General features: G+C 39.6%; 1 protein-coding gene across 1 annotated transcript; it reads right to left on the bottom strand.

Annotated features, from left to right (window-relative positions):
- Nucleotides 1-6,231: 6,231 nt before the first annotated feature.
- Nucleotides 6,232-7,173, bottom strand: LOC308279679 (olfactory receptor 9I1-like; the record flags this gene model as incomplete). The annotated part of the gene is made up of 1 exon (XM_080719797.1): nucleotides 6,232-7,173. One exon carries the CDS (start codon nucleotides 7,171-7,173, stop codon nucleotides 6,232-6,234), a length of 942 nt encoding a protein of 313 aa, XP_080575923.1.
- Between the last annotated feature and the right edge of the window lie 7,302 nt (nucleotides 7,174-14,475).

The raw sequence follows: 14,475 nt of genomic DNA, 5'->3' as shown, positions 1-14,475 counted from the left end.
AAGGAGGAAGAGAGGATTCCCTGGGAGGAAAATAGTCTAGGCAAATGATTTGTTATTAAGGATTTATTGTGAGTGTCTTGATTAAAGATGAATGTCTTCCAATAAAAAAATTTAATAAAATAAAAAATAAAATGAATGTGTCTTCAGTCTACAAGCTGCAAGAGCTTTATTCACACACATCTGTAACATCATTTTTTTTTTTTGCTTTAAGCTCTTTATTACCTCACTACTGGCTGTGAGAGGGCATATAAAGCTTAGAATGTCCTGTGTAAGCTTTCAAGAACTGCCTGCTGCCTCTTCCTCTACCCTTGAATTCAGCAACTGAACTTACTCTGAAATCTCACATTACCAAGTCTATGCCTCCTACTACCAGGAATACCAACCACCTTACTGCTCCCAACAATCTGTCCATCAGATGAACTCCTATTCATCCTTCAAAACACATCCTAAGTTTCTAGTCCCTTCCAAGACCTCTTTGGCCATCAATCCCTGAAAGGAAAAACTTATCCTTTCCTGTAGATGACTACTTTATCTTGCAGATGATTCGACTGAGGTATTTCACATCTATTTATTTATTTGCATGTGTATTACCCCTTATAACTTACAAGTTTTTTGAGATCAGTGACTATATCTTGTTGATCCCCAGCACTCATCAGTGTGTCTAAAACATATTAATAACTCACAAATTTATTGTTGGAGACTATATTTGCCCTAGAAGGGAAGTAATTACATCCTATCTTGTCATTCAAGTATTATAGGAAATTTCGCACTTAGTTGTATATTAGTATCTGTTTTTTCCATAGCACTTTAATAGACTACATTACATATTAGATAGCTTACTTATTTATTATGTTCAGTATTCCTCAGCTATGGCTTCCATTAGGATCAAATTTCCATGGGCAGAATTTTTTTTTCTATTTTCCTTATTGATATGTCTCCAACATTGCTTACAATGGTGCCCAGCATATAACAACTTTTGAATAACACATCTTAGTCTCTGTCTACAGTGAACCTTAGGCAACAGGTATAGATGGTCTCTTCTTGCAGTATCTTTTTGGGGAGTTTTAAAACTCAGAGAAGCAAATTTAGCAGAGTAGAATTAGAAAGCTTTTGCAAATTCATTCCATCACAAGAAAAAAAATATTTTTATTGCCATTATTTTTTTTATTTTCATGTTTGCACTGATATGTTTTAAGTAAGGACAAAGATATGCTGAGAAAAAGAAGCAGACACAATGTTCCTTTCAACTATTTTCGGAAAACGTCATGACTTTTGAAGACGAGATGAGTGGAAATAGTCGAGATTTTTCTTCTCCAATAGGATTAAAAGGATGAATTGTATAATGTCCATGAAACATCTTGATCTCCACAAGTGACCTCGAAGCTCCACCGCAGGGAAGCGGGCAGCCTACTTGCCTTTTAACTTCTCTCAACTATCCCCAGTCTCCTGGTGATCCATCCTCCTGAACACAGCATATCTAAGTCAGATTCCAGAGAAAATATGATTTGAAGTTTGAATTCGGCATCAGGCAAAATGAGATTCCAAACCTAGAGATACCTGGCCTTCTTTGAACTCCATCACCAGGAAAAACCTTTTAACCAAAATATTTCACTTACTTTCTGCCCTCTGCACCCACTTCTGCCTACCAGATGTGGGAGACCCATGAGGGATGGTGGTGTCAGGTCCTCTGTAGTTTCATTCCTGTGGTCATTTGCATGTGGTTATGGTGGTATTTTCTTTTCCTTGTAAGTTACATAAATAGGACTTGAGCAGGGGAGGTGGGTGAGAAACCTGAGAAGTCTCTGTCCTGTATTGATCCTCATTACCAACAAATTTTTTCAACTGTTTTACTCTTATCTATAATACTGTGACTTCCAAACCATATTCATACCCAACACAAGAGTAAGTAAATATACACTTCTTCCAGAGGCCTAAGATCATGTGTTGTATGAGTTATACTCCGTCTTTTCCTCTACAGCATGCTAATAATCTAGCTACTTGAGTTTTACATCTGACTCATTCATTCAAATTTAAATGTAAAGTAGAAATCCACAAGGAGAGTATTAGAGTGGCTTTCTGTAATGATAAGAGCTGAATGCTTTGGTCTTTTGGTGCATGGGGTTAAATGGGTCAGTTCAGAGACTGAAGGTCTGCTTTCTTCACTTTTTTGATCATCATTTCTCATAGGTTGAGATCAAAGTATGAAAGCTAAAACTTCATCATTCCAATGCCCCCCCTTTTTTGGTGGTGGCACTGGAGTTCCTGGAAGCCCTTCTACCTCCGGGTTACACTCCCAGACCTATTTTATATTTTTATTTGGAAACAGGGTCTCTTAAGCCAGCGAGGCTGGCTTCGAACCTGCGCCGTGTGATCCTCCTGTCTCCGCCTCCCAAGCGTGGGGATTACAAGCTTGCGCCACCACACCCAGCCAAGGCCCCATTTTTAAATAAATACATTAGAAGTTGAGAAGGGGATAGCCGGGCGTGGTGGCGCACGCTTATAATCCCCACACTTGGAAGGCTGAGACAGGAAGATCACACAGTTTCGAAGCCATCCTCAGCTACTTAGTGAGGCTCTCAGCAACTTAGTGAGACCCTGTTTCCAAATAAAATAGAAAATAGGTCTGGGAGTATAGCCCAGAGGTAGAAAGTCTCTGGGTCCCAACCCCACTACCACCAAAAAAAAAAAAAAAAGTTGAGAAGGGGAAAAAATAAAGCAATTCCAAGATTATTGACTGGATTCTACTTCTAAAAGGTTATGGGTAGTCTATTGATGGGCTTATAAATCAGAATAACTAGATATCAGTATGAGGTTCCTCAAGAGACCAGGCATGGAACCATCATATGACCCAGTTAAACCGCTCCTCAGTATTCTTTCCAACAATTCATAATAGTCAAGTTATAGAATCAACCTAGGTGTCTGTCAACAGACAAATGAATAAAGAATGTGATATGTACACACAATGGAGTTTTACTCAGTCATAAAAAAAGAACAAAATTATGTCATTGAGGAAAATGAAAGGAAATAAAAAGACATTGTGCTAAGTGACATCATCCAGACTCAGAAAACCAAGGGCCACTTGTTTCTTCTCACATGTGGACACTAGGAAGAAAATAGGAAAGAAAGGGGACTTCATGGAAATGAGGAGAGAGATCAGTAGAGTAGTGGAAGGAGTTTGAGGAGGGAGACGGGGAAGAGGAAAGGGAAGCTTGGAGAAGGAAACAGATCCAATAAAATTATGCTCCTATATGAGTGCATGGAGAGGACAGGATCGGGACAGGGTAGGAAGGGAAACAAACAAAGTGATGTTGTGTACAAAATTGAATGTAACATTTTGAATCTCATATGATGTATAATTACAGTGCAGCAATAAAAAATTATGTGTAGTCTATTTTAAGAATGAGACATTTAATTTTTATATTAGTAATGAAACTTATTGAGATAAAGGAGAACTCGGCATAAAACTTGGTACATATTAGGAAACTTGTGAATGTTTTCATTCATTTATTAATGTATGTAATTGGCAAAACAATATAAATGCTATTTCTTGCAGTGCCTTCTATGTCATTCAGAAGGAAATCTTCAAAAACATTAGAACTTCGTATTATTTTTATCCACTTGATGCATATCTGAAGAAATCACTTAAACATCAAACACTACACATGTATCAAAAATCATCCACTTATTGGCAGAGTTGGCTGCTGCTCTGTAAGTAGAAATCAGGAGAATGAGGTAGCTTCCACCAAACCAATATTCAAACCCCTGTCTGACATTCTTCCCATTTTTTTGTTTTTTGACATAAAGATGTTTTTCTTTTTTTAAAACACATAAGAATTCCTGCAAGGGTAGTTTCCTCAGCTCACTTACACAGTCTGGCATGTCATAAAAATCCCCCTAACTATCATGATCATTTAAATGAAGGAGCAAGTGGTATAGACCCTCCCTTGTCTGAGAAGAATCAAGGGATGCAAAGCTTACCTGAGGAAGGCCACCCCCTTTTATGGAAGGCAAGGTACACCAACCAAAAAGAGAGTGCCACCAAATCATAAGTCCCAAGTTTCACCATTTTGTCAAGAATCAGCTCTAAACTACCATCACAGCCATGCACCTGCTAGCTTTCCTTGGACTGAGATGAATTTTAGAATGAGGCATATAGATCTGCATGGAGATCAAAGGCCATGCTCTGTGACACACAATTGTTGTTTCATAGACAAAGCGCGTCTATGTCCCTTCATCTTGACCACCACAGCCTCCTCTGCACATACAACACTATAGCCAAGGGGATTTTTTCCGAAATTCAGGGCTATGTCATACCTGCTCATGAAACAAATTTCACAAGTCCCTAAGCAAATCCATAAGACTCTGTGGCCTGGTTTCTCCTGAATTTGCCGGTTGCTTTTGACATTAAGTTTTCTTGTTCATGCTACAGCCACTCTGGCTTCTCCTGGTTACCCAGAGCATCCTATTTTGCAAGCTCTTGCATTCACAATTCTTCCTACCTGGAAGATTCTCCCCAACTATGACTATGGCATACATTTTCTTTAAGTCTCTGCTTAAATGTTAGTTCTTCCAGGAAGCTTTTACTGACCACACCAAAGTAGGTCAGAACTCTATTAAACAGACAGTATAACAATCCCCTGTGTTTCTTCTTTTGCTCCATTTTTCAAAATGGTTTTAAAAATTAATTACCTATAAAATGATTTCATATATATCCATGACCCAGACTCTAGTCTCCATGCAGGAGGAACCATGTCTATCATATTTATTACTGTAGTCTGATACTAATATTATGTCCTATACATAGTAAATAGTCCATAAATATTTGCTCAACTGATGAATAAATGGTGGCATCTCCATAGAGATATTTCCCAAGTAATAGTTCTAGCAGATATGGAGGTCATTAAAAGGTGACAGCCAGAATTTATAGTTATCTCTCTTTGACAATAAAGTAAATGTCCTAGAGGAGGTGAAAGTAGATAGTGAGTTTTGCTACTAGAGAACAGAAATAACTTGAGATATTGAGACAGATGTCCATACACAATGCTCCATACATAAATAGAGAATCTGACCTTTGGGGGTGGAGAACTATTACAAAGTTATGTATGTAATTCAGTTCAGCCCTACATCAAGATCAAACTGTTTCCAATAATTAATGCAAATCATGGCATATTTCTTCCATTCTACAGTGTGTTCATCCTCTATGACATCTTTGGAATTTGGCTAACATATTCTAGCAGATCACATCTCCTTTCCTCTATTTTTTCTTCTTCTGTTTAACTACTTGTATTTCTACATTTTTGAATTCCTAAATTGGATATGACTGAATGTTTTAAAAAAAAGTTTCTTTGTCAAGGTTAGTATCCACCCCATCAAGAAAGAAACTTGATTATGTAAAAAAAGAAGCTATTCTTTTACAGTCATTCTAGATTACAGTATGAGCTTAACAGAAAAAAAATTCAAGTAGCTGAGAAAACAACAATAGCCAGGTGAGATAAGAAAAGTAAATCTTCCATTTTATAGCCTCCATTTTATTTACAAAACTCGTTAGCATTTTATCTTTCTTTATCCTGGCTAACGATCTCTTGACCTTTAATCATAACAAGGCAGAAATTTGTCGATGAAAAAAACAGAAAAACATGTCAGTGTTAAGGTCATACTTCCAAAAAAATTCTGGAACCCAAATTTGTAATTTTTTTTCTTTCTTAGTACTTGGAACTGAACCCAGGAGCATTTTACCTCAAAGCAACACCCCAGTCTTTAAAAAAAAAAAAAAAAAAAAAAAAAAAAAAAAAAAAAAACAGCATTTCACTAAGTTGCTGATGTTGTCCTCAAACCTACACTCTTTCTGTCTCAGCTTCCCAGATACTGAGATCACAGACATACACCACCACGCCCGGCGGGCGTGGTGGCGCACGCTTGTAATCCCCGCGCTTGGGAGGCAGAGACAGGAGGATCGCGCAGGTTCGAAGCTAGCCGCGTGCGCTGGCTTAGGAGACCCTGTTTCCAAATAAAAAATGTAAAAATAGGTCTGGGAGCATAGCCCGGAGATAGAAAGGCTTCCAGGAACCCCAGTACCACCAAAAAAAAATAAAATTATACACCACCACGCCCAAATTTGTATTTTTCTGCCTCAATATATCTGTAATTGTGTAATCTTGTTTGTATGTAAGGGAATAGGAAAGAAGCCCAAAGAATGATTCACTGGAACTTCTGGATTGACGAACTCAAACCTTATTCCACTTGGGAAACCTTCATTCTTTTGAAAACTTTCTTCAGGGCCTCCTTCACCTCCTTGTTTCTCAGACTGTAGATCATCGGATTCAGCATGGGGATGATCACAGTGTAAAATACTGACACAATCTTGTCTTCCCAGAGGGACTGACCCATGTTCCCTTTCAGGTACATGAATATGAGTGTTCCAAAGAAAAGCGCCACGGCAGTCATGTGAGAAGCACAGGTGGAGAAGGTCTTGGCTTTGCCACCTGCTGTATGGATCTTCAGAATAGCCCAAATGATGAACAGATAGGAGACAAGAATCACTGAAACACTGGTTGTGATGACCAAGAAAGCTAAGAGGAAGATCACCAGCTCCCGGAGCCTGGTCTCACTGCAGGCAAGCTTCAGCAGGGGTGGGAGGTCACAGAAGAAGAAGTCTACCTGGTTGGACTTACAGAAGGAGATGGAAAAGGTACATCCAGTGCGAACCACCGTATTCACCATGGCACCAGCATAGGCTGTGGCCACCAGCCCCAGGCGGGTCTGGGGTGTCATGGCTGTGGCATAGAGGAGGGGGTTACACACAGCCACGTAGCGGTCATAGGCCATCACAGCCAAGAGGAAGCATTCAGTGCTAGCATAGAGTGTGAAAAAGAAGAACTGGGTGGCACAGCGCTCATAGGTGATGACCATCTTCTCGGTTCCCAGGGTCTCAAGCAACTGGGGGACGATAACGGAAGAGTAGCAAATGTCCAGGAAGGACAGGTGGCTGAGGAAGAAGTACATGGGCGTCTGGAGCCGAGGGTCACTCTGAATCAGCAAGATCATGCCCAGGTTGCCCCCCAGGGTGACGAGGTAAAAGCCCAGGAACACAAAGAAGAGACATAGCTGCAGCTCTGCCTGGAGCTGGAACCCTGTCAGAATGAAGTCCATCGGCCCGGTGCCATTCTCTGCCATGAAGCCTAGGTCACCTGCTAATTCAAAATAACAATAATAAAGTCTCATAGAATATATATTAAAAACATACAATGTACTTAAACATATCGAAGTCAACCACTAAGCCAAGCAAGGGAAGGAGGGACGGGGAGGGAATAGGGTAGGAATTGGGTAGAGGTTAAATCAGTGATGTGTACATGTCTGTACACACAAGTTTTTACCCCAATATGATGTATAAATATAATGCACAGATAAAAAATAAAAAAGAATATATATTAAGGTGACCATAACTTCACTTAATTGTTGTTCAGTAATACAGTAATTTTTTTTAGATTTGTAAAGCACTTCACACTTTTTCACCAATTTTATTTCATTTAATCTTTCATAATTCTTTGGAAACACATATTAATTCCATTTTTTTGTACTAGACATGGAAGACATGGGCATTCTACCTCCAAGATGTAACCCCAGCCCTTTTAATATTTTTGTTAGGAAACAGAATCTTGCTAGGTTTCTAAGAGTCTCACTAAGTTCATGACTCTGTCCTCAAACTTGAGATAGTTCAGTCTCTACCTCCCAAGTACAGCGACTATAGATGTATGCCATCATACCAGGTTGTTAATTCCATTTTGGGGGGCAGAAAAACATGGGGGACAAAGAGATAAGTGATTGGTTCATAATTTCAGTTAGAAAACATGAAAAGCCAAGGATAAAATCCAGTTTCTACAATGCTTTCTAACCCTGCAGGTTCCACATTGGAAACCCATAGCAGCTTCATGTAGAGCCAGAAAACACTTTTTGTTGGAGAAAGGCAAGTGGTACAGTATTAAAAACTGGACTTTTAAATCAGAGCTTTAAATCTTATTATAATTAACCTGTCTGAATCTCAGCCTCCTTCTTGGTTTAATGGGGTTACAACCCAAAGTCAGTCATAATATTATTGTGAAGGACATACTTTGCACACTGCACATGGCACATGATCTCACACACCAGAAATTATTTTTTACTGCTTGTGGATATACACACACAAGGAAATACTATTCATCCTAAAAAGCAAGTAAATCCTGTTATTTGTGACACATGGATGAACCTGGAAGACATTATATAAAGTGAAATAGGCCAGGCACAGAAAGACAAAGAATGCCATGTTCCCATTAATCAACTTAAAAAATGACCTCAGATAAGCAGAGAGGATGATGGTGGTTACCAAGGGAGGGGTAGGAGGTCTAAGGAGATGTTGGTGACAGGATATAAAATTCCAGTAAGTTCAAGACACCTACTATATGGCATGGTAATTATAGTTAATAACGTTGTACTGTCTACTTAAAAATTGTTGAGTAGATTTTAAATATTCTCACCACAAAAAAAAATGTGGAATAATACATATGTTAATTTACTTGACTTAACTCTTCCATCAGTACACATATTTCTTTTCTTGTTTTTTTTTTTTTGAGGTATTGGGAATGGAACTTAGGGGCATTATTCCTACAAGCTATACCCCCAGCCCTAGTTTTTTTGTTTTGTTTTGTTTTGTTTTTTAAACAGGGTCTCACTGAGTTGCAAAGGGCCTCGTTAAGTAGCTGAGGCTGTCCGAGAACCGCGATCCTCCTGTCTCCACCTCCTGAATGCAGGGATTACAAGAAAAAATAGAAAATAAATGTTGACAAGGGCCTGAAAAAATTGGTACACATATTTCAAAACCCCATTTGATACATGATAAATATATAGAATTCCTATCTGTCCATTTAAAACTAAAAAATGCTAAAACCACAAGGGAAGAATATTTTTCCTAAATTCTGAATAATGTGACACATTCCTAGATTCATTCTGGAATCTTCTTCGCTCCGGGTCCACAGCCCCCCTAGAGTTCCCTTTCTTGGGGGTTATTTTTGATGTGCATCTGAGCACAATAGATTTTGATGCTACACAAAGAGACAGGAAGAGCAAGTTCCACTAGGACCTCCACAGCCTGTGGCCTGCCAAGTTGCTTCTTCCTCTGCTCCTGCCAAGCAGTATGGACTGGTTTCCAAGTTCTCCTCTTACTCCTGAGGACTTGTCCCACTTTTTTAAACGCCGATCATTATCAATCACTGAGATACATGAATCAAGCCATTTTGGAATTAGCCTGCAAAGTTCATTAAGGGACAAAGCCATCCCACTGAATTTAGAATTCTAATACAGCTGGGGTTCTTGCAGGTACCCAACAATCCTGTCTCTTTGCCTTTGGACACTAATAATTTGGGATACTGAAAATAGGAAATGTGGACTTTGAAGGTCATTCTCCTTGTACTTTTTCTGTACTCTTTCCTCCTTGAAACAAAAACAGAATTTGACAACGCTCTCCTCTTACTTCAGATAAATAATGCATCAAACTTTGATAAATGTTTGGCAACAGTGATCTAATGATGGAATGAAGGTCGGCATCTGGTGGTACCACCACCACCACCACCGCTGCCACTGAGTTCTTAATACTATAAATATTTAGGTTGTTTTCCTCTTCTTCTGCCCAAATCTTATCTTGATGGTCTCCCAGAACAATGACTTGCTGTGTTCTTAAAAGTTTGGGTGAATCATCCTGACCAAAGGAAAAAACAATATGTGTCCATGCATTTTTTTTTCCTTTGTGGGGTCTAGGAGGCAACAGGGGAATGAACCCAGGAGTGCTCTGCCTTCATGCTCCACCCCAGCCCTTTTTATTTATTTATTATTTGTTGAAACAGGGTCTCACAAAATTTCTGAGGATGGCCTTGAACCTGCAAACCTCCTATCTCAGCCTCTGAAGTACTGAGATTACAGGCATGTGCCACCATGCCTGGCTACCATGTATTTTTTTATTAAGAGCTTACCCTGTACCAGGCACTCTTCTGACTGTCTAGAACAAAACAAAGATCCCCGCTCATGAAGCAGACATTCTAGTGAAGCTATACATATACAATACATGTTTTAAGAAGAAGAGGAAATATGTTTTCTACCATGAAAGATGGCTGAGTGCTATGAAAAAGAAGAGTTATGTGGGATATGAGGAATTAGGAGCACCAAAGTAAGAAGAAAGGTATTCATAGGAGCATCATAAAAGGCTCATTGAAAATGTAACATTTGAGCCGGGCGTGGTGGCTCACGCTTGTAATCCCAGCATTTGGGAGGCTGGAGGGTCACGGTTCGTGGACAGCCTCAGCTACTTAGTGAGGCCCTCTGCAACTCAGTGAGACCCGGTTTCAAAATAAAGAATAAAAAATAGGACAGGGGGTGTAGCTCGGAGGTCAAATGCCCCTGGGTTCCATCCCCAGACCCGCAAAAAAAAAAAAAAAGTAACATTTGGCAGAGAGGCAGGGGATCAAATAATTATTCACATTTCCTTTTACATATTACTTACCCAACATAATGTTTGTTTGTTTGTTTGTTTGTTTGTTTGTTTGTTGTTGGTTGGGGGGGTGGCTTTTGGGTTTTGGGGTGTTTTTTTTTCTTTTTCTTTTTTTTTTTTTTTGGTGGTACTGGGGATGGAACCCTTCTACCTCCAGGCTACACTCCCAGACCTATTTTTTTATATATATTTTTATTTGGAAACAGGGTCTCTTAAGCCAGCGCTGCTGGCTTTGAACCTGCGCAATCCTCCAGTCTCTGCCTACCAAGCGCGGGGATTACAAGCGTGCACCACCACGCCCAGCGACCAACATAATGTTTTAAAAATGATATGACAGTAGCAATCAATGGCCCTTCTCCTATTATCAAATATGTGGAGTTTTTCAAGTCCTTGAGGCAACTTTGTTCAAAAGTGTTATCCTCTTAATAACAGAGACAAACCCCTGAAGCGCTGAAAGTTTTATAATAAGCCTAGGATCAGCCCACATGAAGGTAAGCATCTCAGAAATATAGCATAGTGGCTCAGAATGTAGATCCTGAAGGCAGAGCTTAACTCAGAGTCAGACTCATCCTTTCTATGTGTGGCCTTGGACAAATTTCTTGACCTCTCAAATCTCACTCTGATACCTATACAGTAATAATAATAGTATTGCTGTTCTGGAAGAAGCAAAAAAAATAGCATTCATGAAAACACATGCTGATACCTGAAAATATCATCGGAGTACATTCCTGCTACATAAAATCGTTGTGCAAATGATTTTTCAACCACTTGGTTGTTCAGCCACTCAGAAATTTAACCTCACTTTGTTGCTGAATAAAATGAGACTCAAAATGACTACGCCGGTTTCCCCAAACCATACAGTTAATAAATAGCACCAGGACTTCTGACTCCAAATTTAGTGTGTTTTCCACTAACTTAGACCGTGACCCATCACTTCAGCTCAGGAAGTAGGACTCTGCTGCCTAGCTAGCTTCAGGCAGCCCCAGCTGGGGAGGCGAAGTCAAAAGATTGACTACCTTTCACCACCACCCTGAGAGACACTTTAGATCTCTTCTGGAGGTTAAGCTGTTTTCTTGGGGGAGAATGCGGCCAGGGAAGGAAAGGGTGATTGATCATGATGACCCAGAAAGAGTATGTGGTAGGAGGACTGGCGACAGTATTTAGAAGCCTACATCCAAGTCTGGGTTCTGCCACTGAAGTTATCTCCCATCTCTCAGTGTGTCCTCACACAAGACAACTGCACTAAGAAACCTCAAATGTGCCGGGCGTGGTGGCGCACGCTTGTAATCCCTGTGCTTGGGAGGCTGAGACAGGAGGATTATGGGTTCGAAGCCAGTGTCAGCAATGTTGCAAGGCCCTGTTTCAAAAATTAAAAATAGAAAGTGCTCTCTGGAGATGTAGCTCAGAGGTCGAAGCCCCTGGGTTCAATCCCCAGTACAAAATGTAAAAACTCAAATATTGTGCCCTGTTCTATAGAAAGAGGAAACAAATATCTATTAATAAGTTAAATAAAACACTTTGCGGCCACTGATCCACCCCAGCCCTTTTTATTTATTTATTATTTGTTGAAACAGGGTCTCACAAAATTTCTGAGGATGGCCTTGAACCTGCAAACCTCCTATCTCAGCCTCTGAAGTACTGAGATTACAGGCATGTGCCACCATGCCCGGCTACCATGTATTTTTTTATTAAGAGCTTACCCTGTACCAGGCACTCTTCTGACTGTCTGGAACAAAACAAAGATCCCCGCTCATGAAGCAGACATTCTAGTGAAGCTATACATATACAATACATGTTTTAAGAAGAAGAGGAAATATGTTTTCTACCATGAAAGATGGCTGAGTGCTATGAAAAAGAAGAGTTATGTGGGATGTGAGGAATTAGGAGCATCAAAGTAAGAAGAAAGGTATTCATAGGAGCATCATAAAAGACTCATTGAAAATGAGTGTCCAGGGTAACCATGCTATATTCTCCAGGACTTTCCACCTTCTTGTTAATGACATGATTTTGTTCTTCTCGATAGCTGAGTAGAATTCCATTGTGTGTGTTTCCCATAATTTTGCAATCCATTCATCTGTTGATGGAGGCCTGGGTTGGTTCCATATTTTGGCTATTACGAATTGCGCTGCTATGAACATAGGTATACCTTTATAAAGAAAGTAACTTTGCAATTTCCTTTCTTTCTAATTCCCTCAACCCTTTTCTGTCTGTAAAACCAAACCCCTCTGCTCCATATCTTGGGACACTCCTTGTTCTCCATAGAATGAGGTGCTGCCTGCTTTTAGAATCACAACTAAAAGCCAACTGGACCTTTAGGCTGGATGTGTTGCAATTTTACCTTTTGATAATAACAGCTAAGATGAGGAGAGCACAACCTATGTGTTAAGTACTGCTCTATGTAGCTCGCATAAACTGCCTTGCCCACTTCTCACAACACCCCCACGCAGGCCGTGTTCTTATTATCCTCATTTTCAGGCTGGCAAGCAAGTTCACAGAGATTAATTTGGTTTAGGTAAACCACTAAGTAGGGATTTTTTCTAATATATGTTTACTGGTGCAGATGTAATTATACGTCATAATAGGATTTGGAGTGATAGAAACATACATACACAGAGCACTTGATATGTTTCTCTCCACATCTCTCCTGCTCCCAGATTATTGATATTATTGAAATTATCTACATATTATTGAAATTGGTACCGACAACTATATATGTGCACAGCATTACTTGAACTGTTTTCTTCATCAGTTCTCCTTTTCCCCTTCCCAACTCCCTCTCCAAATCCTCCTCTTCTGCTGTTCTACTGATCTCTCTCCTCATAAGTTTCTTCTATTTCCCAATTTTTCTCTACCTTCAACATAGGAAAGAAAACATATGACCCTTCATTTACTGAAACCGGCTAATCTCCATCACCATAATATTCTTCACCTCCATCCATTTTCCTGCAGATGACATAATTTTGTTCCTTGTACCTGAGTAAAATTTCATTGTTTCATAATAAAACTGAGTAAATTTCCACAGTTTTATAATCCATTCCTCTGTTGATGGACACCAAGCTGTTTTTATAATTTAGCTATTGTGAATTGTACTGCTATAAGTATTCACATATCATTATAGTATTCTAACTTCCTTTTTATTGGAAAGATACCCAGAAGGGGTATGACTGGATCATACGGTGGTTCCATTCCCAGTGTTCTGAGGAAACTCTCCACCGATCTCCATAGTGGCGGTACTAAATTTCTAAGCAGGGATTTGAATCATTATCTCCCAGACTCCAGGGTCATGCTCCCAATCACTATCCCATGACTCATGAGTATGATAATACTAATAGTTACCATGATGTGACACTTTATTTTATGCCCAGGACTTTTTCAGTGACTTTGCATACATTACCCTCTTACACTTGGGCAAGGAAGAGACTAACATTAATTATATAAAAATTCTGGCAAATGACCTCAATGCTCAGTTGGAAATACTGCAAAAGTTCTCCTTCCTGTAGCATCACATTTTGTTTGCATGCCCTATCTGCTGGGATGGGAGGGTAGACGCTCAAGGGTGCTATCAAAACAAACTCTTAATGAGGCATCTTCACCCACCAAAGACCACCGCCTCTATCACAGACTAGAGTTGCAAGACACAAGTCATTTGAAGCAACCCTGCTCCAGCTCCTCATTACAGTCTGCCTACAGATAACTCTCCCTTTGCCCAAATCTCATTCCTCATTTTTAATTTATTTTATCTTGCCACATGTTGTGCATTTTTATAAACCACTTTAAGTCTCTTTCGGAAAGAGATACTAATGAATAAATAAATATAAAATAAAATTGTCCATTTGCTAGATGCCAAAATAATCAGAATAATTAGCCCTATCAGCATCAGACCAATAACAGTGCCGCCAGAGGACTTTGCCAAATGAGTTCTGGAAGATAATGCACAAATAGTGGTTCAACCTAAATCAGAC

The sequence above is a fragment of the Muscardinus avellanarius genome (genome assembly GCF_963383645.1).
Source record: "Muscardinus avellanarius genome assembly, chromosome: 1".
NCBI lineage: Eukaryota > Metazoa > Chordata > Mammalia > Rodentia > Gliridae > Muscardinus > Muscardinus avellanarius.
The sequence above is the reverse complement of the archived record's forward strand: the minus strand, read 5'-3'. Positions and strand labels throughout refer to the sequence as shown.